The sequence below is a fragment of the Phyllobates terribilis genome, unplaced genomic scaffold, assembly GCF_046119375.1.
Source record: "Phyllobates terribilis strain yellow unplaced genomic scaffold, ASM4611937v1 Scaffold_5__5_contigs__length_657084704, whole genome shotgun sequence".
NCBI classification, from domain to species: Eukaryota; Metazoa; Chordata; class Amphibia; order Anura; family Dendrobatidae; genus Phyllobates; species Phyllobates terribilis.
The window spans coordinates 136,030,204-136,057,871 of NW_027362765.1; the positions used below are offsets into that span (position 1 = coordinate 136,030,204).

At 43.0% G+C, this 27,668-nt stretch overlaps 1 protein-coding gene across 10 annotated transcripts in view; it reads right to left on the minus strand.

Moving 5' to 3' along the window:
• ZNF831 (zinc finger protein 831) overlaps positions 1-27,668 on the minus strand; it is a 70,019-nt gene that overhangs the window by 27,235 nt on the left and 15,116 nt on the right. For 5 of the 10 annotated variants that reach the window (XM_073683030.1, XM_073683033.1, XM_073683036.1 and 2 more), the window contains 4 exons: positions 23,332-23,421; positions 8,899-12,410; positions 4,371-4,465; positions 3,912-4,030 (listed from right to left, as the gene is read on the minus strand). In XM_073683030.1, coding sequence (XP_073539131.1) covers positions 3,912-4,030; positions 4,371-4,465; positions 8,899-12,387 — 3,703 coding nt within the window. In that variant the 5' untranslated portion in view covers positions 12,388-12,410; positions 23,332-23,421. Of the gene's footprint in view, positions 1-3,911; positions 4,031-4,370; positions 4,466-8,898; positions 12,411-12,993; positions 13,070-17,841; positions 17,964-23,331; positions 23,422-27,668 lie in introns of those variants that run through there. The other 5 variants (XM_073683031.1, XM_073683032.1, XM_073683038.1 and 2 more) reach the window with 3 other exon arrangements.

Below are 27,668 nucleotides of genomic sequence, written 5' to 3' on the forward strand. Positions count from 1 at the left end.
TGATCACTGGTGGGGTATGACAGGCCAGAGCAAGGACATACAAAGGGGGTCCTGTGAAACGCTCCAAAGTTATCTGGGAGTTGGCCGAACCCCTCACCTGGTGAACACGGTGCAACGCGGGAAATTATAGCCGGCCGGAGTAACGTGGAATAACGAACTGTGAGTAAAGATCCTGGACTGCATTACAGAGACTCTGAGTCATTATTCCCGTGCACCATCACCCCCATCATCCACACTTGCTGCCCTGAGGCTATACTCCTCCTGTGGGGAGTTATACTATCCTCTGCTGCACCCACAACACCAGCCTCAGCGGTCTGCCCTGCAGCGGCGGTTCACTCTGACCGCAATCCACGGGTGGCGTAGTCACAAATCTATAAATAGGCTGCCACAACATTGGTCTGACCACCCTGAGCCACGGGACCGGGTTGCCACTACTACCATCAGCACCGTACACCAGAATACCCGGTTTCGAGTACCCCACAGCCCAGGGGGTGAGTCACACTCATATAGCCATTGTCCCAAATTTAAAGCCACTGCCTAAATTCAACCTGTTTAAATTAAAGATCAACCCTGATGAAGGGGTTGCTATCTGCATTGTATACGTGAACATTCCTTACATTAAGGTCGATTACCTATTTTCCTTGCTCTTGTTGCATTTACTATTCGTTCCATTAAACCATGTTACAGAGCAGAGTCTGTTTAAGCATCTGAGCTACAAAGTATGATTTTCAGGTTAAAAGTCAAATCTTATATCGAAGGTCCTCAACTTTTATGGGTCATAAACCAGTTTCACTCTAGGATTATATGGCTTTCACCTGAGAGTTAAAGGGAACCTGTTATCTGATTCATGATATTGTCAAAACTGTGGGGTGGGCAGCATGAATCAGATCCTGGCTGCACAAGTTTAGCCAGGTAACTTTTTCTCTGAAATATACTTAAATCAGTCCGGGGACCATAGCCTGAGGCAAGACTAGTCCAGTTTCGTGCCTGGCCGGCTGTTCCCAGCACTGTTAAAAGTTATTAACTAGTAATGAGCGAGCGTGCTTGGTTAACCCTTTCACCGAGCCCGCTCGGGTGCTGCCTGAGTATTTTCGGCGTGCTCGACAACTATGCTCGAGTCGCCGCAGCTGCATGTGTCGCGGCTAATAGGCAATCCCTGCATGTGTCACAGCTGTCTAACAAACACGCAATTCCTGCATGTGTTGCAGCTGTCTAACAGCCGTGACACATGCTGCCACGGCGACTCGAGCATAGTTGTTGAGCACGCCGAAAATACTCAGACTGCACCCGAGCGTGCTTAGTGAAAGTATTAACTGAGCACGCTCGCTCATCACTATTGTTAACATGTCTCTCATTATGGGAGAGACCTATCAATCACTTGCAGCAGCACTGTGAGAAGCTGGTTGGGGGTAGTGTCGGACTAGTCTCATATCTGCTTATAGTCTCCTGCCACATCCTTAACCAATAATTTCTCTGAAATGCAAGAGATATCCTTGCGCTTGCAGTCAGGATCTGATTTGTGCTGACGCCATTTGGGCAGCATGGATCAGATGATAGGTTCCTTTTAACTGCCAGTAATAAGTTTTTTTTACAAATATAATTTTATTAATATTTAGCTTTGCTTATATAGCGCCATCATATTCCACAGCGCTTTACATTATCATTGCTGTCCCCAATGAAGCTCACAATCTACATTCCCTATCAGTATTGTAACATGTTGACATGTCTTTCTAGCAATGAGCTCATATTTATGACAGTGTAAATTTCTCCTGCAATGACTTAGTCCGGCCATTAGGGTTCAGCAAGAAACAAGTAAAGAAAAAGCACAGGGATCTGTAAAAAAGAGAGATCCAGGAAGTCCTGTGAGAAGGCAACATGCGTCTGAATGCTGAGTGACGTTGGAGAGCTTGTACAGACTGCAGCCAGACGGTGTGTCCAAGAAGAAGCTGTGCCTTGTGAGTAACTGAGATATGTGACCGGTCACCAACTGTGTAGTCAGTTAGGGAAAGCTAGTTAGTGATTCCAGTAGTGCTGAGAACTGCCTGGTGTATATCACTGCTGATGGACTGATCAGGCTTGATCCAGAGATTGTGAAGGATCTGGTACTCTAAGACTCTGTGCATGTGGATACTACTAAGGAGCCCTGTTGTGAACTACACTTTGAGACTGAGATTGATTCTAATTCCTGCTTACACCTGGATGTGCTGGAGAGCTTGGTGAGAAGGAGAAGCTGATCAAACCCTGTGGCTGGAGATCAGGGTCTAATTAAAGGTTTAGTTTGTTAACTGTTTGTATATGTATTAAGTCTGAGAGATTTCTCTTTGCTCTTGTAAGAAGAGAAACTGTACACTGTATAGGTAACGCGTTGGTTAAATATATGTGAGTCTTCTCTAAAGGGAAAACAGGGGTACCCAGATCCCATTGTATTAGTGTGGGAGGGGGTGTAAGGTTATATTCCTGGGAGGACCACGTGCCACGTCCGCGGTAACATCCTGGGTAGGCCCTGTACTGAATAAGGGTGGGAGTGGCATTTCCCAAAGGAAAACCACGCAAACACGGGGAGAACATACAAACTCCTTGCAGATGTTGTCCTTGGTTGGATTTGAACCCAGGACCCCAGCGCTGCAAGGCTGCAGTGATAACCACCAAGCCACCGTGCTGCCCAGAGTAATATGGTGTTGACCCTAGAACCAAGGTCAAGTAATATTATACAATCCTGGTGCCACCAGTGTGCAAGTGTCTCTTTAGCTACCCAAACTGGAGATCCGCTTGTGGATCACTTTTGTGCCCCATGCATCTTTTCAGGATTTCTGGATTTTGTATATGTTCTGAGCAGTAGAACTGGTTATTAATCAGCTTTTATGTGAATTTTGCTATGGTTATTAGGATCCTACCCAATCCCCTCTTAATATTTATTCTGACAGACAGAAATGTACTAGGTCATTAAAGAGAGATGGAGAGATGGATAGATAGATATATAGATAGATAAACAGATAGATAGATAGATACAGAATGTGAAACAGCACAAAATATCAAAAATAACAGGTTGGACCACCCCACAGTTTGTTGTAACCCAACAGTCAATATACATAGAAAACTAAAAAGTGTAGACAGCTCTCCAGAAAATGTTGAATGCAAAAAGTGCAAAAATATATTGGAACATGTGAAAAAAGGCAATCTTTTGGCTCAAATACACAGATCTTTGTCAAATTTACAGAGCTTTAGTTTGGCTTCCGAAAAGCTTTATGCATTTGACAAAGGCTATATGAATTTGAGCTGAAACGTTGCCTTCTTTCACATGGGCCATGCACTTTTTGCGTTTAACATTTCCTGGAGTGCTGCCTACATTTTGTTTGCATGGATAGATAGGTAGATAAATAGATAGATAGACAGATAGATAGATAGATAGATAGATAGATAGATAGATAGATAGATAGATAGATATGGGATAGGTTGATAGATAGATAGATAGATAGATAGATAAATAGATAGATAGATAGATAGATAGATAAGATATGGGATAGATAGATAGATAAATAGATAGATAGATAGATATGGGATAGATAGATAGATAGATAGATAGATAAAGAGATAGATAGAAAAAATATGTGAAGCAATAGTAAATAACAAAAAATATGGGTGCAAAGCCCCCCAGGCAACTCCAAACTTTTTAGCAATATCCAGGTAAACAGAGGCAGCACTCTATAGTCAAAAAAATAGTGATGATCACTGTGGGTCAATATGCCTCTGTTTACCTGGAGATAGATAGATAGATAGATAGATAGATAGATAGATAGATAGATAGATAGATAGATAGATAGATAGATAGATAGATAGATAGATAGACAGATATGAATTTGATGTCTGGGGTAACACTCTAAGGGCCCCCAAATTAAGAGGCTAGTCAGTACCTGACTCATGAGTTGAAGGACAATTGATTTTCAATTGCTGTTGGTCTTGGACAATAGCTTTTGAAGTCCTGTGCTGGGACATTTTGCTATGGGAATGCCCACGGGAACCATCCTTGATCCTGCATTAGATAACAACATAGAGATATCATCTACCAAATAAATTATTTTTATAAATGATTCATTGTTCCAATAGATGAACTATCCAGCTAAAGCATAAAACTAAAGAGAAACACTATTATGAAATAAATTAACTTTACGCATCTCCTGCAAATAATTTTCTGTACCAGACATGAAATAGCAGACAGGAAACTAAAATATGACAAAAATATTCATGGACTGTCTCTAACGCTAACACTATGCAGACATGAGCCATAACCCTAGGCAGGGTAATAGTGGCGCCCATAGTCGTGGTTGACATCAACAGACTTACAAAAGCAGAGAAATAGGAATGAGGCACACCTTTTTATGTTTCTAGACTTCATAACTGTGCCCTTCTTACTAGACCTCTTGACTAATGGATGGTAATTATTTCCAGTTTCTTCTTTCAAACAATCCTGGAAATAAGAATAGTGATATAAGAAAGGATGCAACTAAAGAGTTATTGTCATGAAATTTACACCGACTTTTAATTACAAGGTGTTTCACCTTCAAACATATTTTGCCATTGATGGGCCCTAAGAACCATGATATTTCTCCAAGTATGTAAATGGAAGATTGTAATGGCAGACTCAGAAATCCATAGTCAGCAAACAAAGGGGCATGGTGCGCAGATTGTAGGGGTTTAAAGGCCACAGCCCACCATTGATAATATCTTCTGATGTCTCACTGGAATGTCAAAAGAAGTTTGATCTGTTTAAAGAATACACATGATGATGTAGCTTCTTCCAATTAGTAAAGTATGATAAGTGCCAACCTTCTAGAGAAGTCAAGTATGTTCAAAAAGAGTTGAAAGAAGGGAAAAGGAAAGAGGAGAACCATCAACAAGATGGCTGCATACAACCACATATTTTATGAATACACTATCTACCATTGAGAAGCCTGAACAACCAATGAGATAACAAGAAATTTGGTTTTAGAAAACTCTTTTATGGAATTGTGAGTTACTAGAGAGGGGGTTCCTCATATAGAACCTTTTTTACCAGTTAGAGGATAGTACAGCTTCAAAAAGCATCTAGCAGACCGATTCATTAAAAAAGTAATATGTAATACTTTGTTTTCCCTGTAGTGGCGCTGTAAGAAAATTGATCACTTTAGCAAACTCTGTAATCAGCTTATGTTTAAGGTAAAATTCTTTCAAAGAGTCTGTCTAAAGTGGAAGACTGGGTCAACTTTGTCACCTTTTGAAGTCACGACAAGAAGTCATTAAGGCCAAAATAAATATGTCCATCCATTTGAGGTTAGATTAGGTTAGAGTTTGAAGCAAATATTGTTCTTTTAGAGACTTATCTTGACATTTTACAAAAAAACATATAAATTAAATGGTGTCGTAGGTAAATTGAAAGCATGTATAATTGGATTTAAGGGAATATTACATAAAATTAATTGACCAACCATCTGTACTTCATTAAAGGCTTTGTTACTCAGAAAAGATGACAATATGTCTTACGTTTACATGAACACTGAGAAAGTAATTATGTGGAGCCCCTGCGGGTCCAGTTGCCACAGAGGCACTGCATCTCAGCCAGAGGTGTGGTATTTCACTCTCAGGTAAGGAGGGAGCACTACCCGGGACCCAACCACTCACATCCAACACTACACCACTTCATAAGAGAAGGTCCAGATAGCTCCTAAGGGAGAGCACAGGCCTGGTCCCTGTTAGGAAGGTGGAACTAAGTAGAGGAGGTGGGTGGAGGAAGTAGTTTAGGGGAGCACTGACAGAGGAGTATAAAACCAAGGGTAGAAACATCTAAAAGGAGTTCAGTGGAGAGTTCTGGCTGAGGGCCATTCTCCTGTTCCAGTGCTTGGAGCAGGAGTACAGTTCAGTCTGGTCCTAGGAGTGAGAGAGGAAGGGAATACCGTGGAGGAGTAGGGCCCAGTCAGAGAGGCCCAGGTGGAGAGTGAGGGAAGAACACCGAAGCAATGAGAGGGGCTCCAGACATAGAAGGGATCCTAGGGCACGGCGAGTGCGGGATTCCACCCGTGTGCCCGAGTTCACGCTGACCGTGGAGGGATCAAGGCCGCAGAAGGGGACAGGCCCAGACTAGGGGAGTACTTTAAGGCTCAGCTAGCAAACCGGAGGTTGCGGTATCTTCATGTGCCGTAGCCAAAACCCACACATAATCGCTGAAAAGGTGGCCATATAGGACAAAGGGGACAGACCGGACGTCGCCTGACAAGGCCCGCGGCCACTGGCTCGGGACACAGTGTGTGAGGCGCAGGGCAGGAGGGCAGGAGCCAGCGCAGAGAGACGATCTGGAGAGGTACACAGAAAGGGGTCCTGTTCAAGTGCTTCTAAGTTATCTGAGAGTTGGCTGGATCACGTCCCCGGAGGACACAGGACGACGTGGGCGGTTATAATCCGGCGGTTGTAACCTGGAGCATCTTGACAACTGTGAGTAAATACTTGAAGACTGCACCCCACTGTGTCCTGGACTAATTGCTGCGCCACCTGCCTTGCACTACACCAACAACATCTACCTCATCAAGCCCTATATACTGCCCTGGGGCTTAGCTCTGCCCGTGGAGAGCTGAACCATCTTTGCTGCGTCACCAACAGCCCCAGTGGATCTGAATAGCAGCGGTGGCCACATATAGCCGCATACCACGGGTGGCGTCACAAACTTTATCTCCAAACACTTTATTTCCCAAATTGACTTTCCCTTTTCTTTATTTGACCACCCTGGGCCAGGGACTGGGTCACTGCCACCGTGACTACCCCAATACAGGACCGGCCCGGCTACCGAGTACCCCACGGCCCCGGGGGGCACATCAACTTCGTACTCTGATTTTCTAGGGGTTTGCCATTTTTTTTAAGTAGTCCCCAAACAAAAGCACTCATTTAACATAACAAAATCAGATAGTACTCTCCCTGGGTTCAGTGCCAGGTCTCTGACGTGGCTGTCGTCCCTTCGCATTGGTTATTTTGGACCCGGGGAAAGTAAGCTCTATCTGATTTTATTATTTCAAGGAAGCTGGGTGAAACGCACGTTGGGGTGCAGGGACACAGCGCCAGATACGTCTTGGGCGTCAGTCATCTTATTTTACAAGATACTGATACCGTTATTTACCACTGTATGTGCAGACCGCACTGTGTACTTTAGATTATGGACCACACAAGTTGATACTATGATTGTATAGGTTTGCTTTTCCATTTGGATTTTTCCTTTTCCTCCATTTATGCTATGTGTGTCAGTCCAATCTCTACAAGCATTATTGCAGGCATGTGTTGCATCCTTTATGAAGCATTCTTCTTTGAATTGTAACATTCTTTGCTGTACTTAATAAACTTAAATTTGGTGAATGATAGCGTGTGGTTTTCTTTTTTTTCCCTGGTATTGAATCTATTATTTCCAGACAATGGTTGTTTCTTATACAAAGTAGTCAGGCTTCTTGTTATCACAGCATAAAAGTTGAGTTTGCAATTTACCCCTATAAATAGGTCTCATTAAAGACTTTAAGGCTATGTTCACACGTTGTGATTTTGCTGCGTTTCTTTCTGCAGGCAAAACCTGCTCTCTTGGCAGTAAAGAAGCTGCTTACAAAAAGCAGGTTTTGCTGAGTTTTTGCTAAGTAAGGAAAAAAAAAATCAATATATGAGCAGTAGATTTCTGAAATCTCATAGCCTTTAATGGTACGGTAAAACGCAGCTTAAAATTTGCATTAAAAAAAGCAGCAAAAAAACCACAACAAAAACTCAACTTGTGAACATAGCCTAAAGGGCTAGGTGGGCTTTTAAAATCCATATCCATATACTCTATTAGCGTAAATGAAGTTAATAGAGGTGGTTCTATGTTCAGGATCCTCATCTCTAGGTGATAATGAAGAGTATCTTGCTCTGGAGGACCTATCCTGTTCAACATTACACAGACAACCTACTGACTTGAATAGGCACTGGGCAATGCTTATTTTTTTCTGTGGTGGTACGATGAATGATCGGATGGATATCCTTGCTTAGAAGCTTGTTCAGTTGTGCTCAAAAGTTTACATACCCCGGCAGAATTTTTCCTTTATTGGCCTTGTTTCAGAGAATATGAATGATAACATCCCGAACAATTTTCCTGGCAGTTGTGGCCAAAATTTTTGTTGGTCTACCTGGCCGTGGTTGGTTTTTACAGAGCCCCTGATTTTCCATTTGTTAATCACAGTTTGAACGCTGCTGACTGGCATTATCAATTCCTTGGATATTTTTTTGGATCCCTTTCCTGTGTTATACACTTCAACTACCTTTTCCCATAGATCCGTTGACAATTCTTTTGCTTTCCCCATGACTCACAATCCAGAAACATCAGTGGCTGGATGAAAGATGCAAGACTCTGTCTGGATCCCAGAAACTCACTCAGCTTTTATGCACCACACACTGATTACAAGCAAACAGGTCACAGGTGAGGATGTTACCTTTAGTAGCCATTCAAAACCCATTTGTGTCAAATTCTGTGCATGTTATCAGGTCAAAATCACCAGTGTATGCGAACTTTTGATCAGGGTCATTTAGATGTTTTTGGTTGTCATTAACATTAAAAAAGAGAAAACACAGTAGTTTGACAATAAATGGCTTCACCCAACCAATAACCATTTGTGGAGAAAAAAAATTTTTGTTATCATTCATATTCTCTGAAACAAGGCCAAGAAAGGAAAAATTCTGCCGGGGTATGTAAACTTTTGAACACAACTGTACATCCAAGCAGAAGAACCTTCTGGAGAAACACCATTCATTCATCATCAGAGTTCATGACAATAATAGGAAAATGTCACTATGCTTTCTAAATTACGAAATATTAAGGTGTCATTGACTTTGCTATGCTTAAAAATGCAAATTTTCCTAAAATACCTTTGGTTTTGCTGACATCAGAAGTGATGACATCACAAGTTGCCCATCAATGGTTATTCTATGGTTTATTTCTTCCTTAAGATTTCTTCCATGTGGTTCAGATGTGTTTTCTTTAAAGGCATCACTTGACAAAGAACCATAAACTGAATATGACTTTTCCTTTTGCTCCGCAGGAAGGGGTAGACATCTGTCCAGCCAGCACCAAGTAGAGGAAGGTTCTGTGTTCATTGTTGAAAAGGTGACATGTGTGACCTTAATATCTGATGGAGAATATGTGCATGTTGTAGGAAACAATGAGTTTTCTCTGTGTCGAAGTCCAGTTGTCTTAAGCGATGTCCAACAAGATTGTCCAGGCAGAATTATATCTCGAAGAAATGGATCCTGAGAAGATTTGTTAATGTCATTGGTTGATATAGTATCACTGTTTACTAAGGCTATAGAAGACTTCAAATCCATTTGTTTAAATAAATGGTCTTTCACGCTTCTATGTTCCTCAAATTTATGATGACTCTCCGGACATGTGTCATCTAAATTGACTTTTTGATACCAACTTCCCTGAGTGTCTAAGCTTCTGTTTTGTACTATATGTTGGGAAATCTTAAAGGAACAACATATAGGAACAGAGTCTTCATTAAGATTTATCTTTCCAAAGGGTGCAATTACAGAGTCGTGTTTCTGTGTCAGTTTCAGCTGTTTTTCGAGTAATGCTTCATTACATATTTTGGTTGGAACAAGAAGAGATTTTGAGTTTTGATCTTCCGTAACATTGGCTAAATCATTGTCTCTCGAGGATCTACCACAAACTATAAACTGGTTTGACTGTAAGACAGACTCTTCTGCAGAAGTTTCTGTGAAATTAAATTTTATTAAGTATCTTGGAGAAAATAAAGTTTCTTTTGGAACTGATGATGGTTCAAAAGCTGGGATAAAAAAATTACATTTTTTTGATTGTGCTGGTATTTGTCCAGAATCTACTCCATGAGAAAGTGTATGACAAGATAAGACTGTGCCAACTCCATCACCACATAATGTTCTTGTAGTTTTTTCAATCTCTCTTATGTCGTCCACATTCTTGTCCTGATTCCCAATGGTATCTTCTGGAATGTCCAAGGAAACGCTGTGTAATATGTCTCCTTTCAACTTCGCTACCTTAAGCTTTTTTCTATCTGATGGAGATCTTTCATGGCTTTGGGAATTGCTATTATAATAAAATTCTAAATGGTTGTGCATACTTGAAATAGTTGGTCCTTTTTGTTGATTTTCAGTTACTACAATATCAGAAACACTAGTAAAAGAAGTTGGAACATTTTCTAGAATATTTTGTGAACCATTCACATCAATTTTGGACACATTTAGGCTATTCTGGTACTTAGGTTCTGGTGGGATCCCTTGAGCCCTCATATCATTATCTAGAGGTATCTTAGGACTTTCAATAGATATAGGAATATCCATTCCATTATTTTGTGAAGTCGTTGCATAAGTACAAGTAAATTGCAAGTTTGGATTTTGAGGTGTAACCATTGGTATAGAGGCAAGATTATCAGATGGCTTTCCCAATTCAGTAGCCTTCAAACAAACTTCATGGCTGATGGTGCCTTTTGACTCTAAAGTGTCTTGTTTTGATTTCTTGATCTGTTCATTCTTTTTAATCTTCTGATAGAACTTCTTAAATGTTTCATCCCCATACATTTGCCACTTTTCGTGAGAGAACATGTTTAATTTTCTTTGTCCACCTTTTTTATTTGTGATTTTTGACTTTGAAGATATCTGATCTCCTGAAACCTTTTTCTTTTCTTTAATTTCTTCAGTAGAGTTTGAGAAGGAACCACTACCAATTTGCATCTCATCTACAGCAGCTTGTCTAACAAGCCCACGAGGGTGGCTGCATGAAAAGTCCACCGTACAAGCTGTGGCAGTGTTAGAGAGTAATAAATTACCATAGCTGGCCGTTAAAGATTGTTTTCCTGAGCCATGTGATTTAATGTTATGTACAGTTAGTCTGTCCTTTAATCTACCGCTTTCCACGAATGGTAAGGAGTTGCTTCTGGTCAATATCATGTTCTCTATAGTTGTAGAGATCTGAGTTGGCACAGAGTGAAAAAATAAAGGTTTGTTCTTCTCTGATGGAGTGAAAGTAGATTTGTCGGAGCAAATCGACACCTTCTTCCTGCTAGTATCTAGGGATTTGATGTCAAAGTGAAAAGAATCTTTAAAAGTATACGGCATTGGCAGGTCAATGCTGCCTTGCTTTGATAGAGCAGTTTTTCGAGGGCGAACGTTGTCTAAATGTGTGTTGTCTACAACTGCTTTATTTTGAGAGATTAGCATTGAGATACGTTCCTCCAAGTTCTTCTTGTGTGAGGATGTGGTCTTATCCTCACTGTCCCCAGAACCAATGCCAAGCATGTTTTGTGATTCCATACTGCACTCACTGAGACTATGAAGAGGGCTTCCAGCAAACATCTGAAGATCTGCACTGTCTGAATGAGATAAGTACCCAGAATCTGTACTTTCACATTTTTTTAGTTTTCTTTCAGAAGGAGAAGAGTCCCATTGTTTATCTATGCATGTTTCGTGTTGCCTTTGTAGTTGACCATGCCTACTTGAAGCTTTAGACTTTAGATCTAGCACAGTTCTTTGTAAGCTCAGCATACCTGGTGAGATATTGGTGTGAGATGAATAATCAGGATCTTCATGTACCTTGTCATGGATCTTCACAGATGAAAGTAAAGATATTTCTTGGTCTCCTAGTAATTTATCACTTTCCTGGACACTATCAAGAGTTTTGTTCCCGATGAAGCGATTCTTATCTACACCCACATCCCTTGTTCCACTGCTGATGTCATGATTTGCGCTATGTCCAGCTTGTACCTGGAGTTTATCTTCATGGCAGCTACCATCAGAATCAAAGCTCTGCTTGGCATTATTCACATGTGTTTGTGTCCTTCTATGTTTGTAAAGGTTGCTTTGGGTTTTAAATGAGATTCCACATATGTTACAGGGAAAAGGCCGCTCTCCAGTATGTGATCGAATGTGCTTTTCTAGGACACTTGGTTTCAAGCAATCCCGACCACAATGGGCACATATGTGCTTTCCGATACTCCTCAATTTTCCTGTGCTTGCACCAAGTAGACCAGCGGGGGAAGTTGGACTTAGAATTGGTAATGTGTTCAAAATATTCAATGTGAGAGTTTGTGGTGAAGTTTTTTGAAGGATGGTTTGAGGCTGAGGGGTAAATATCACAGATAGGTTGGCATTTTCAATGGCAAAGCTTGTACCACCTGATGCTAGTTGAATGGGTGTCTGTTGACCTTCCTGTTTGGCAATTTGAACTACAGGCAGACTGATGCCATTTAAAACCACGGCTTGCGGAGATTTTTTGTCTTTTGCCGTTGAAGATTGGTAGTTATCAATGCTTGGTAGATCATTAGATGTGCATGAAGGCCATGTCAAGTTGGTTGACAAAACAGATAGATTTGATGCTTCCATTTCTAAACGCTCCTATGCCATATCTGATGGTAAAAGAGAAAAATATGTAAGTCTGAGCAATGTAACAGTCAGAAAGTTATTTCAGAGTCAACCATAAGATGAAGATTTTACTAAATATTTAGAAAACATAAAATACATAAAAACATTGAAATGCAAAATAAATACAGTTACACATCTAATGGAGAAAAAGTAATCCTTAGTATTTATGGTTGTTTTACATGAACTCGCCATCTTTATTTGATAGAAATCCTCAACCATTACTTGCCATAAACAGGGGTGTAACTATAGGGGTTCAGTGACTGTATTCACTCCCCAGCATTGATACTTAGGGACTGACTGCAGTATCAGCGAAAACCAGTAGTACTATACAAGTGGCATAATATTGTGAGGGAGCCCAGGCACTTATCTTGAACTCAATTCTTAAAGGATTATTTCCATCTTTAGAAATTGTTGGATAGTGCTAGTAGAAAGAAGCAAATTTGTAATTTACTGCTTAAATTTTCAGCCGTTCTTGAGATACTGTATTAACAATTTTCTTTTCTGTACAGCTCATTGCTTTGAAGCATTGTTTAGAAGCTGGCCAGGATTGCTGGAGCATATTGTTACCTCCTAATTTTGGACACCTTCAGTGCAGTGCTTACAAGCTAGACAGCAGCGGTGGTCGGTCTCCTAGGCAATGAGCTGTAAACAAAAGAAAAGTTTTAATATTTGCAGAAAGCCTGCAAATTTTAATAAGCAATAAATTGCAAATGTTCTTGTTTTTATGACAACTATCCAACAATATCCATCTATGAAGATGGGAGTAAACCCTTTAAGATCATAAGAATACGCTTTATAAATGTAATCAAAACAATAATAAAAAAATAATAAAAAAATCCTCAGGACCCATGCAAAATTCATAGAATTATCTAAGTTAGAAAGCTCATTTTAGATTCTCTGTTAGAGAATTCAGAGTTAAAAGAGTGACTACAAAGAGTGTCTTCTACTATGGAGGACCCACATGTCCATGCACTACATGGTCACCCTATGTTAATTTCAATGGGAGCTGTGTAATGTTCATTTTTACCTGTGGTGGCACTGCAAGCAAATTAATTATTTGCCGTTAGATTCTCGCACATATTATAGTTGATAGTTGAAGGTCCCAGCCGTTGGGACACTGTGATCAACCTAATGTTGGGGAACACTTCCAACAAAAAAGAAATGATTCTTAGCGGACAGCCCTGAATCGAATTCCATACCAGTATATGTATACTATATGTGCATTTTTTTCTGTTAAATGTCAGTGTACAGCCAATATAACTTCTAATCGTATTATTATAACCAGTGTAAACTACAGAACTAATAACTATTCACTGTAGGTGAAATATTTCACTTATCCCTAACTCATTTTTATGTAACACGATCTGTGATTTGACCTTCAGTTTGTTCAATATTGGCTTAGAAATTGTTCTACTTGGCTCAGATGACATATAATCCCTAATACTTACAATAAAGTGAAGTGTCCGGGCCGGGGCCTCCATCCAGAGAGTCTTCCCTCTATCAGAACCTAATAACTCCGCCAGCGGGACGGTTATCAGCCAAAGTATTATTGTATATAAGCTATAAAGAGGGAATTACTAGGAAAACATATTTATCCATTATGGATATCGGCCACTCAATGTCATGCCAGACAGTGTTGGTTTTGTGATTTAAAGGAGCTGTGTCATCAGGTCAAAAGTGTCTGACTCTTATATTCTTCCCGCTGCTCCCAACTAATCTGTTACGCTCATGCCCGAACTGTTTGGCGTGAGCGTGGTTAGTGGTCCCACTGGGCCACAAACCGAGGAGTGCCTGGAGGGGCGTGACTAGGGGCCTCGCCAGATCCGACCACGAACACACGGCGGCTTAATCGACTCCATGGTCCGAGGAGGGACGTGAGAGGTGGCCAAGGTGCTACTCCAGGTCAGACCCCGGTCACAGCTGTTGACCCACACCGGGGAATGCAGGAACGGGCAGGTTTGGCTGGTATGCAGACAGGCGAGTACTGGCAGGCACGGCTGGTATCCAGACAGGCGGGTACTGGCAGGCACGGCTGGTATGCCGACAGGCCGGTACTGGCAGGTAGAAAAACAGGCTGGATAGGGACAAGTACAGACTGGGATACAGGAACAGAAACGCAGGTGCGGAGGACAAGCGGAGCAGAGCAGAGCCGCAGGTGCGGAGGACAAGCGGAGCAGAGCCGCAGGTGCAGAGGACAAGCGGAGCAGAGCCGCAGGTGCGGAGGAAAAGCAGAGCAGAGCCGCAGGTGCAGAGGACAAGCGGAGCAGAGCAGAGTGGAGCAGAGCCACAGGTGTGGAGGACAAGCAGAGCAGAGCAGAGCTGCAGGTGCGGAGGACAAGTGGAGCAGAGCCACAGGTGCGGAGGACAAGTGGAGCAGAGCAGAGCCCAGGTGCAGAGGACAGGCGGAGCAGAGCAGAGCGAAGCAGTACCGCAGGTGCAGAAGACAGGCGGAGCAGAGCAGAGCCGCAGGTGCGGAGGACAAGCGGAGCAGAGCAGAGAGGAGCAGAGCCACAGGTGCGGGCAGACAGGATAGGGCTCTGTTCACATGGAACAGACTGGGAAACACAGGAAGATAGCTAGAACACAGGAGGTAGATAGGGAGGCAGGGAAACGGGACAATCAGAACCAGATACACACAAGGTACTTGCAATGAAGTAGCGAGTGGACACAAAACTCACAAACAGAAATACAAAGACAACGAGTAGGAGTTAGGTACTGGTTCAGACACTGCAGGAAAAGGGAAGGATCGGACATAGAGAGAAACAGGTAACAGGCTAGGACACAGTTCGTGTCTGAACTGACACTGGAACGAGATACAGGTAACGGGCCTGGGTACTCAGCCCCCAGGGTGGCGGAAACGGACAGGACAAGACAGGACCTGGCAACTCAGTTGCACAGAACACACTGAAAGAAAGCGTTGCTCAGTCACCTCCTACTGGGTGGAGGGGGTTTAAGTATCCAGTGACTCACAGCAATAGGCTGGGCACGCATTAGGACTGCGCACACTGTAACTTTAAGAATCAGGAAGTAACAGCCCCGCCGCCCTAAGCAATCAGACAAGAGACATCCACACAGCAAGTAATGGAGCATAGTGTGCAGCCTGGACTGATAGGTAAGTTGGCGGTCTTGCATGGTGGGAGATGGTAAGCCCTGCCAGCACGCCGCCAGGGATGTTACATAATCCATTTTTTCGTTTTAAAATCCACTATACAGTTCCGGAGGAAGGGGGAGTTTATGTAGTGTTAACTTTTATGCTCTTTACCAAGGGGGCGTTGCTCACAGTATTCTCTGGGGGCATATCTATAGGTTGCTCTGAATTATTACACTGTGAGCCAAGCCTCCTTGGTAAAGACCATACAAAATAGCACTATATTAGACCTCAGAAAAGTACGTCCCACGGACCAAATCCAGCCACCTGGCTGCTCCAGTCCTACCTGCTGACCAAAACAGCCGAAGGGTGTGGGCTCATAATGTATATAGGGAGGCTGTGTGGGGGCTCATGCTGTATATAGGGTCTGTGTGTGGACTCATGCAGAATATAAGGGGTGACAGCATACTTCATTCTGCTCAATAGTAAGAGATATAATTATTATTTTATATCAATAGTAATTAATATGTTAATTGTAATATTAGGCAGAATTAATTTCAGGTTATTGGATCGGCCCGTCATAACAGTTACGGTCTCACATGTGGCCCCTCGGGAAATTTAATTGCCCACTCATGCACTATATAAATAGGCTCAAATATTTGGAACCATTTGGTGGATGTAAAAAAAAAAAAAACTGAATACTCAAGGGAGCAGTAGGAATAACTGGCCACTTTTGACCTGGTGACACAGACAAGACCGATAATACACTGAGGAGGCAGTTTGTGACAAATGGATTTCTTCTTTTTGGTTATCCTTCATTCCCATGTCATGCATCTTGGCGCCTGCATTTGGCATAACATGAATTAAAAAGTTTTGTCTTTAGTGGGGTTTTCCCACTGTTACAGCTGATGTGATCACTTGGCGATCATCGGGTTCTAACAATGAATGGTTTACATTTTTTCTTCTATAGCAGTGCCTTGTCTCCCACTGTGTATGGATTTGCAACACAGTCACATTAACTTGATTTCCTTCATTCTGGTGTTTAGAGGGGTTGTAGAAGTCAGAGCCTTACTGGTGATAGTACTATGGCATTTCTATTTTATGGGTTCACATTAGCCTCATCTGTTTAAAAATGAGCTATGCCAGATCCATCGGCAAATACACTTGACTTATATTAGGGTCTTCTCAGGATTCCATCCGGGTCCTGGTATTTTTAGGGCTCACTACAGCTCCTTCATAGTTTGTTCCTGCACCCCTGCTGTCCACGAGTCAGAGAGACCTATTTACTATGTGGGGCTAAGTTCCAGTTCTCTGTGCAGCTCTTATTCCTGTTTAGAAACATTTAAAAGGGGTCTTGGCCACTTCATCTCCACTAATCAGCTATCTTGCAAAATGCCATCGCCTGCTAAAAGTAGCATACTCCTTTAGGTTGGGGCTACATGGTGATTTTGGCAGCGACACAAGAACGCAGTCAAATATCGAAATGTGCTGCTGCTACATTGCAGAGTAATGTAGGTGAATGGGGACAAGCAAGTCACAAATAAGCCTACTGGGACTGACTGCTGATGACTTGCTTCTTGCCATGGGTGCGGTAACTTAGGACTGGTGCTACATGGTGACTTTGGCCACGACATCGGCTAAAGATTACTATGCGCTGCTGCTACATCGCAGGGCAATACAGGTGAATAGGGTCACATTATGACCTCTACGGCACCACGACAAACATGTTACAAAAAATCAGACTCAATTGTTTTTTTTGAGACTTGCTTGCAGAGATAACGTTACCCCAAGGGTCACAATGTGACCCCATTTACCTGCCTTATGCTGCAACATAGCAATCTTTGACAATGCGACCTTTGTCATGTCCAAAGTTGGCATGTAGCTCCAGCCTAAACTTCATATCTTCCCTTTGAGAAGATCCTTGCTAGCTGCTGAAAAGCTGCAAAATGTATACCTACTGAAGCCTGCTGAACAGCCCTATGACCTGCACACACTAGAGGCAGACACTTTTTGGCACAAGCGTATGGATGCATTTGTGAGAGCATTACTTCTCACCTTCTGTAGTACTTATCGTCAAACATTCATCAGTAATTGCTATATTCCCGCATTGTACATACCACCCTGCAGAGATTAGCGGCCCCATGTGTCGTTTTCCGTTTTTATGCTTATTGTAGTGGCACATATCTGGCAGATTTGTCAGTGATGTTCAGACAGGATGTGACACCCATCTCTGTAAGAATTTCCTGAAATGGTAAAACACCCTGCTGTATATACCTGCAACACACGCGTTTTGGGCTGCCCTGAACTAAGAGATTCCTATACCTTACCTCTCCACAGGTGCATGGACCATTCTGGGAAGTCCGGGCTGCACAAGGATAGGATAAGCGGTGACGCTATCACTCAACAAGAACATAACATTGTGCTGGACCCGCCACGAAAAGAGGAAGCTGAGCAATTCAATTTCACTTTTTACAACCTTGTCACTTGGAAACACAAACTGCTGACTGGTTTAACCCTTACGTTACCTAGCAGAGGCTCCAGTTCCGTAATCCCCCCTACAATACATCACATGGAACGTAGACTAATGGTATTTTAGCATATTTACCAGCTATCTCTTAAAAGGTGTTGTCCAATTTGTGGGCATTATTTATTTTTATCCAAAAACATGTATATGGGGCTAAAAATAATTTTTGCTACTTGTTTTCATTAAAAAAAATGCACAGTTTGGATTTTACAGGCTCTTTGTTGTTTTTTTTCTGCAAATTCAGCTTTGTTGTGGATCTTGGTCATAAATCAGCTCAGAGGGGATCAGAAAAAGCCAGATAAAAGAGTTGCAAACTCTCCAGGATAATCTCACTGAAGGATTCTCAGTTAACCTATTCTGTAGCCTGCAAAAGACAGTGCAACACAGACATTATAGAAGGCAAATGTGCAAATTTCTAATGGATTCCAATTGAAAAACTGTTTGTTTTTTTAGCTAAAAATTTATGTATAGTGCCTTGAAAAAGTGTTTATACCACGTGAACTTTTCTACATTTTTTCACAATACACCCACAAACTTCAAAATATTTTTATTGGGATTTTATGTGACATATCAAAAAAAAGTAGCAAGTCTAAAAGAAATTATACATGGTTTACTAATTACTTTAAAAATATGTCTGAAAATTGTGACATACATTTGTATTCAGCCTCCTGTAGTCTAAATAAAATCCTGAGTGACCAAATGGCTCCAGAAGTCACATAATTAGTAAATTGAGCTCACTTGTGTGTAATTTATTCTCAGTATAACTACAGCTGTGCTGTGAAGGCCTCAGAGGCTTTTTTGAGAACATTAGGGATCAAACAGCATCATGAAAACTAAGGAACACATACGACAGGTCAGGGATAAAGTTGAGGAGAAGAGTAAAGCAGGAATAGGTTATAAAAAATAACCCAAGCTTTGAACATATCATGGAGCACTGTTTCATCATTGAAAATGGAAGGAGCATCGCGCAACTGCAAACCTACCAAGACATGGGCGTCCATCGAAACTGACAAGCAGGGAGACCACTAATTAGAGAAGCAGCCAAGAGGCCCATGGTCACTCTGAAGGAGCTGTAGAGATCCATAGCTCAGGTGGGAGAATCTGTTCACATGACAACTATTAGTTGTGTTATATATTAGAGATGAGCAGTGTTCGACTAGAACTGTTCGCCAATCTCAAATTCGAGCTGTTTTGGGCGGTGTTCGAGTCGTTCGACGAACGCGTACGATTTGCAAAAAATTTGGCTGATCGAGGTTATGTTCGATAACTGTTCGTGCACCAAAAGCGTAACTGGATTTTTTCACATCATGCAGGGATTGTCTGCCACTCACTGTAATGCCACAGCCATGGTGGTTGTGGCATTACAGTGGTTGCCCAAATCGATGGGAACAGTGCTCACAGTGAAACATGAAAAGCCGGCAATTCAGCAGCGGCATACACTGGTACCCGACAATTTAGAACAGAAAGAATAGAGGATTTATTTAAAAAAATAATAGTGTTTTCATGCACTTTAAAAAAGCCGGCCGGCAATTCAGCATCGGTACCTGACAATTTACAGAAAGAATAGAGCATCACACATAGATTAGATAGATAGAAACATGTCAGTCACATATATAATAAGTACAGTGACAGTGTTGATTACTGTACTTGTCATTTAGTGTTAAAATAAAGGATTTATTAAAAAAAAAATGGGCGTGGGGTTCCCGTAATTTTAGTCTCTAGCGGAGGTTAAGCAGACGGCTGGGGCAGATGTTTGAAGCCTGGGAAGGGGGTAATACCCACGGAGCTTCCCAGGCTACTAATATCAGCCCCCAGCTGAATACCTAGCCTTTACTAGCTATTAAAATGGAGGACCCCCCAAAAAATGACGTGGGGTCCCCCCTATTTTAATAGCTCACAAAGGCTAGGCAGACAGCTTGGGGCTGATATTAATAGCTCAGGAAGGGTGCCATGAATATTGGCCCCCTCCCAGGCTAGAAACACCAGACGTCAGCCGCCCCAGAAATGGCGCATCTATGTGTGTTTATTTCAATTAAAGGACTTTATTCTGGGTGTTGTGTTTTTTTAAATACTTTACTAGAAATTCATGGTGGTCATGTCTAATATTGGCGTGACCCCATGAATTTTCGGGCTTAGGGCCAGCTGATAATACCAAGCTGGCCCTAACCCCTTTATTACCCAGTGAGCCACCGCATCAGGGCCCTGGATGAGTTGGGTACAGCGCCAGAAGATGGTGCTTCTATGAATGCGCCATTTTCTGGGGTGGCTGCGGACTCCAATTTGCAGCGGGGGGGGGGCCCAGAAAGCTTGGGCCTCCCTGCGCTGCGGATTCCAGCCCCCAGCTGCCTAGTTGTACCTGGCTGGACACAAAAATAGGGCGAAGCCCCATGTATTTTTTTTTTTAATTATTTCATGAAATAATTTAAAAAAAAGGGCTTCCTATATTGTTGTGTCCGGCCAGGTACAAATAGGCAGCTGGTGGTTGGGGGCAGCCCGTTCCTGCCTGCTGTACCTGGCTGAACACAAAAATAGGGCGAAGCCCAACGTCAATTTTTTTTAAATTATTTCATGAATTTCATGAAATAATTTAAAAAAAAATACGTGGGGCTTCGCCCTATTTCTGTGTCTGGCCAGGTACAGCAAGGAGGAACGGGCTGCCCCCAACCCCCAGATGTCTATTTGTGCCTGGCTGGAAACAAAAATACAGGGAAGCCCTTTTTTTAATTATTTCATGAATTTAATTATTTAATTATTCCCAGGCTTCAAACATCTGCCCCAGCCGTCTGCTTAACCTCCGCTAGAGACTAAAATTATGGGGAACCCCACGCCAATTTTTTTTTTTTTTTTAAATCCTTTATTTTAACACTAAATGACAAATACAGTAATCAACACTGTCACTGTACTTATTATACATGTGACTGACATGTTTCTATCTATCTAATCTATGTGTGATGCTCTATTCTTTCTGTTCTAAATTGTCGGGTACCGATGCTGAATTTCCAGCCGGCTTTTTTAAAGAGAGTGTCTTCTGAGCAGTTTGTCAGCTTTTGGACACCTTTGAAGGTGTTTTCTATGTATTTTTATTTGCCTGCCATTGGTTTTAACAGTGTTCAACGGTGTTCGACAGTGTTCTAAGGTGTTTGACGAACCGAACCGAACCCGAACACTACGGGGGTGGCTCAACACTATTATATATATATATTATATTATATATTAGTTGTATATTCCACAAATCTGGCCTTTATGGAAGAGTGGCCAGAAGTAAGTCATTTTTGAAAGGAAGCCATATGAAGTCCCATTTGCAATTTGCAAAAAGTCATGTAGGTAACACAGCTAGCATGTGGAGTGCCCTGTTAGTGGCTGCAAAAGACTTGAGACTGGGGTGTAGGTTCATCTTCCAACAGGACAACGACCCTAAACATACTGCCAGAGCTATGATTGAATGATGTAGAACAAAGCGTATTCATGTGTGTGAATGGCCCAGTCACAGTCCAGACCTAAATCCCATTGAGAATCTGTAACAAGACTTGAAAATTGCTGCTCCACCCAATCTCACTGAGCTAGAGCTAGTTTGCAAAGGAAAATGGGCAAAAATTTCAGACTCTAGATGTGCAAAGCTGGTAGAGACATACCCCAAAAGACTTGCAGCAGTAATTGCAGCAAAAGGTGGTCCTAAAAAGTATTGACTCAGGAGACTGAACACAAATGCACATCACAATTTTCAGATTTATATTTTTAAGATAATTAGAAAATCATGTATCATTTCTTTTACACTTCACAAATACTTTCTACTTTGTGTTGGCATATCATATAAAATCCCAATAATATACATTTATGTTTGTGTGTGTAACGTGAAAAAATGTGGAAAAGTTTATGGGGTATGAATACTTTTTCAAGGCACTGTATTTAATAAGTAACTGTCCTATTACTTTTTATTCTTAAATCAATAATACACATGAAAATAAGAAACTTTGTAATATATTTTATCAGAGAAATCTGCTTCTTTCTCCTACTGGACTGATCATTCATTCACAAGAATCTCAATTCATGTGTTCAATCTGTCTTCAGATAATACAGATTTTCACATATACATTTATGGAGAGAAGAAGGAGGTGCAAGAGGCAAATCTAGGCATGTTGCTTCAAGATCTCCTAAAACGACAATTGAAAACAAAAATTGTTCCCAAAGGTGGATAACCTTAGCATCTGCATTGCTGTCTCTATCATATGCACACCATAATATCTTGGTATGCAGGGGCGGACACAGACTGTAGTGGGCCCCTGTGCAAGAAATTTTTTGGGCCCCCCCCCCCTGCGCTTCATAAGGCAACAAAGTTATCTAAACATAACCCCCCCCATGTGCATCTCTCGCCCCCCCATGTGCAGCTCTCATCCCCCCCATGTGCAGCTCTCATCCGCCCCATGTGCAGCTCTCATCCCCCCCATGTGCAGCTCTCATCCCCCCCCGTGCATCTCCCATCCCCCCCGTGCATCTCTCATCCCCCCCATGTGCATCTCTCATCCCCCCATGTGCATCTCTCATCCCCCCCATGTGCATCTCTCATCCCCCCCCATGTGCATCTCTCATCCCCCCCATGTGCATCTCTCATCCCCCCCACTCCTAGTTAACTACTTGTATTTAAAACAAATAAAACTTGTTATACTTACCCCCATGCGATCCCTGCAGAATCCTGGCGCTCGTCCACGTCGCTGCCACCAGACGGTGCCACATGCATAGCCATCAGCTTTTGTTTTGGCTAAAAGATTTTTAAAGCCGCCACCACGATAAGGTAGACTCTTCTGGCAGGGCCCTACTCTAACCTATTAAAATTTTCTTAAAATATCCAATACTCTTTTTAGATATATTTTTATTTAGTTTTCTTTAAGGGAATGTGTCATATACATTTTTTTTTAAAATGACCAATAATACCACATACAGGGAATACCGCCACACCATGACCAGACCACATATTACCACAACATAGTGACCGAATAATACCACACAAAAGGGGGAAAAACTGCCACACCATGACCAGACCACATATTACCACCACATTACTAATATTACCACCACATTACTAATATTACCATAAGTGTCATTATGCACGGGAGCTCTATACATGGTATGTATAATGTAAGTGTCCAGGTAATCTAGTGATCACCAGTGACATTATACACAGGAGCTCTGTATATAGTGTCAGTGTACAGGTAATACAGTGATCACCAGTGACATTATACACAGGAGCCCGGTACATAGTATATAGTGTAAGTGTACATGTAATACACTGACTCACTGGTGACGTCTCTAGGTGAAGTCCTTCAGCTACGCTTTTCTCCTTCATCCAGCACAGACCGCCATTACGTCTTCCAGCCAGGACTCGTCTCTGCATAAAATAACACAGTTATCTAGAGCACATTCCCCAACTTCTACATTACGCAGCTGAATACAGACGTGCATCCACCATCAATATATGGTTAGTTATTATACAACCTACCATTCCAAATATAAATTGTAATCCACCACGGTGCCCCCATTAACTGTAAATAGGCACTTAATATATAATTTAATTAGAACCTCTACTCTTTCCGCCAATTTGTTACCAGTTACACTCCTGCATCCGCAACGCCCCCTACTCTATACTTCCTGCTCCCCGCATTCATTATTTACATGCACCCCCTGCCCCAATTCATTATATCATGTCCTGCTCTCCCCACCCCATCCACCCCATCATCATTTATCATTTACTGTCCCCCACCCCACATTCATTATGTGCAGCTCATTATCCCCCTACTCCCAATTCCCCCATGTGCAGCTCATTTTCTCCCAATTCCCCCATGTGCAGCTCTCACCCCTCCATGTGCACATCTCTCATCCCCCTCCCCCACATGTGCCCCTCTCTCATCCCCCCATGTGCACATCTCTCATCCCCCTCCCCCACATGTGCACATCTCTCATCCCCCTTCCCCACATGTGCACCTCTCTCATCCCCCTCCCCCACATGTGCACCTCTCTCATCCCCCTCCCCCACATGTGCACCTCTCTCATTCCCCTCCCCCACATGTGCCCCTCTCTCATCCCCCCCATGTGCACATCTCTCATCCCCCTCCCCCACATGTGCACATCTCTCATCCCCCTCCCCCACATGTGCACTTCTCTCATTCCCCTCCCCCACATGTGCACCTCTCTCATCCCCCTCCCCCACATGTGCACCTCTCTCATTCCCCTCCCCCACATGTGCACCTCTCTCATCCCCCTCCCCCACATGTGCACCTCTCTCATCCCCCTCCACCAAATGTGCATCTCCCATTCCCCCCACTCCTAGTAAATTGTATTTAAAAAAAAAAATATATCCCATTCCCCCCACTCCTAGTAAATTGTATTTAAAAAAAAAAAAAAACAACTTGTTATACTTACCCCCATGCGATCCCTGCAGAATCCTGGCGCTCGTTCAAATCGCTGACACCAGGTTCTCCTGACTTCCGGTCATGTGACGGTGCCGTCACATGACCGGAAGTCAGGGGAATCATGAAAGCGCTGCCGCAGCAGCGCAGCGCTGAGATGTCCCGGCCCCGGCGCTTAGCATGGGGCCGGGGGCCCCATGAGGAGAGAGACGCACAAGAGGGGGGCCCCCAAGGGGGCCCCTACCGGCTGGGTCCCATACTGGAGTCAGGGCAGTCATGCCCTGATGGCGGCCCTGCTGGAGGCTGAAGGGGCCCCCTCTCCCTCGGGGCCCCCGTTCAATGAACCGGCTGCACGGGCGGTAGTTCCGCCCCTGTTGGTATGTCAACACTAGATATAGAGTGAATTTAAAAAGTTTACACACCCCTGTTGAAATGCCCGGGTTTTTTCATGAAAAAAAATTCAATCCAAGAAGACTCATTTAAGAACTTTGGGCACCTTTAATATCGCCCATAACCTGTATAAATCCATTGCGAAACAAACAGAAATCATTTAGAAGGGGGAAATAAAGATAACAAAAGTAAACCAATGTGGTTCAGAATTAGCCAAACACGTTTAAGCTCATGTTAAATAGTAGTTAATACACAACTGCAATCATTTACACTGCTTCTGACTAACCACATATAAAGTTTAGCAATTCTATTAGGATTTTCCTGCTATTTTTTAGATGAATTGTACAGCAAAAGCCATGGTCTGTAAACAACTTACAAAACTTCCTCTGTAGTATACTCCAGGGCTTTCTCGGCACACTGTTTCTCCCTACTTCGCCACAACCCAGCTTTAACGCTACAGTCCTGTTTAACAAGTCTCTTTTACTTGCTCAGAGGTTTTGCGTCATATTTCTTCCACTACTGGCGCCCTGGATCTCCCTTTCATGACCCTTCACTAGTCCCAGTCTCTCTGTCCTGTTAAGGCCCGTAACCTTCTGCGTTACAAGTTCAAGGTCTTGTGACTAGGCGTCCTCTCCTAGGATCCGATTTCGGAAAGCCACTCTGTCTCTTTGTCACGTTTCCTCAGGATCTCACTTCCCTCTTTCTTCAGTCTCTTCTCACTCAGGGTCACGCTCCAATTCAGGACTGCTAACTTCTCCCTCCAGACACTATCTCACTTCCCAACAGGAAGCAGTCACTCTTTCTAACACTTACCCCTCCAACTACGGGCTAGTCCCAAACATTAACTGTATCTTAACTATAGACAACTATCTACATCATCTCATAACTCCATGCTTTACACTATTCTTACATTACTATACACTATGCTAACAATGCTTATCACACTCTATATCACAATACTGTACATTACAATTCACACAACATATTATATACAAGACGCAAGACATTATTCACATTACAACACATAACGCAATTGGTGTCTTCAGGGGTAGAAATGCGACAGCAATTGTCCACAACCCTTACATTTCTCCCCTCTTTAACAATGGTCGTCCTCGACCATTCAGACTCCTGGAAGACACCAATATACACCATATAAAACATAGATAACAGTCTCTTTTCTGGAAAGCACGTAATGTCCTGTTCTTTACTGTTCAGCACTGACCCTGGTCCTATTGGGTTGGGACCCCAGAACAAAGAGCAAAGAATATAAGTTCTTTATGAACAGAGGCCCGGAGGCCAACATAACACAGTCCACGGGCCCCTCACCAGTCTTTAAGACGAGGGAACTGTCCATAAAAACAATTTCAACCTAGTTGGGACATTGAGTCACCCATCCCCAAACATTGGTCTTTGTGGCAAGGACACAGTCCATCGGTCTCTCATCAGTTCATGGGACGGGGACACAGTCCTTTTCCTCACCTCTCCCCATGAGACAGGCACACAGTCCCTCCAATGCATCCTCCCCTAGTGGCAGGGATCCAGCCTCTACTCTCCTCAGGTAGACCACAGAATGAGGTCCTAGGGCCACAAGATTTGTGCGGGCCGGGCATTTGGAGCAGCAGGGGAACGACGAGGAGAGAGAGGTGAGTATTGTGCTTATTTATTTATTTTTTCTTATTTGGGAGGGGGGGATTATGCTACAGACTGACTATAGGGGTGGGGTGGATTATGCTACAGACTGCCTATGGGGGGTGAGGGGAATTATGCTACAGACTGCCTATGGGGGGTGAGGGGAATTATGCTACAGACTGCCTATAGGGGGTGAGGGGATTATGGTATAGACTGCCTATGGGGGGTTAGGGGATTATACTAGAAACTGCCTATGGGGGGTGAGGGGATTATGCTACAGACTGCCTATGGAGGGTGAGGGGATTATGCTACAGACTGCCTATGGGGGGTGAGGGGATTATGGTACAGACTGCCTATGGGGGTGAGGGGATTATGCTACAGGCTGCCTATGGGGGGTGAGGGGATTATGCTACAGGCTGCCTATGGGGGGTGAGGGGATTATGCTAGAGGCTGCCTATGGGGGTGAGGGGATTATGCTACAGACTGCCTATGGGGGGTGAGGGGATTATGCTACAGACTGCCTATGGGGGGTGAGGGGATTATGCTACAGACTGCTTATGGGGGGTGCATTATACTATATTGAGGACTATCTGGTGCATTATACTATATGGAGGCTATTTATACAGTGTGGGGATTACAGTTAGGGTCATACAGTGTGGGAGATTATGTGGGGTCTTTGTATAGTGTGGGGGCCATCATACAGTTTGGGGGCTACTAAGGGGTCAGTATACTGTGTGTGGGGAGTACTATGCAGTGAGGGGGCATTATACTGTGTATAGGAGAGCATCATACTGTGTATAGGGGAGCTGTACATGAGGGGAGACTCAGGACATTATTAAATGTTAAGTGGGCACTTATCGTTATAGGGGAACTCAGGTTATTGTGACTGCCAAAGGGGCACACAGAGGGCACTATTACTTTCTAGGGGGCAAAATGTGGGCACTGTTTTCTTGGGCACTTGCACAGTCCATTACTATATTCTAGAGGGTTGTTTTACCATCTTGAGAGCACACAGTAGGTGCAGTAATAGGGACATGTACAGCAACAGAGACTCAGTATTGGGGTATCAACAGGATGAGGGGTTTGTGCAGGTTGGGAATAGATGGGGACGGGACCTGAAATGTAAGTAGTCAAATGTGTCTTTGTTGTGATCTCTGCAGACCTGAGACTCTGAGTCCTGGATGGAGACGTTGTCGTGTCGGTCTGGGCC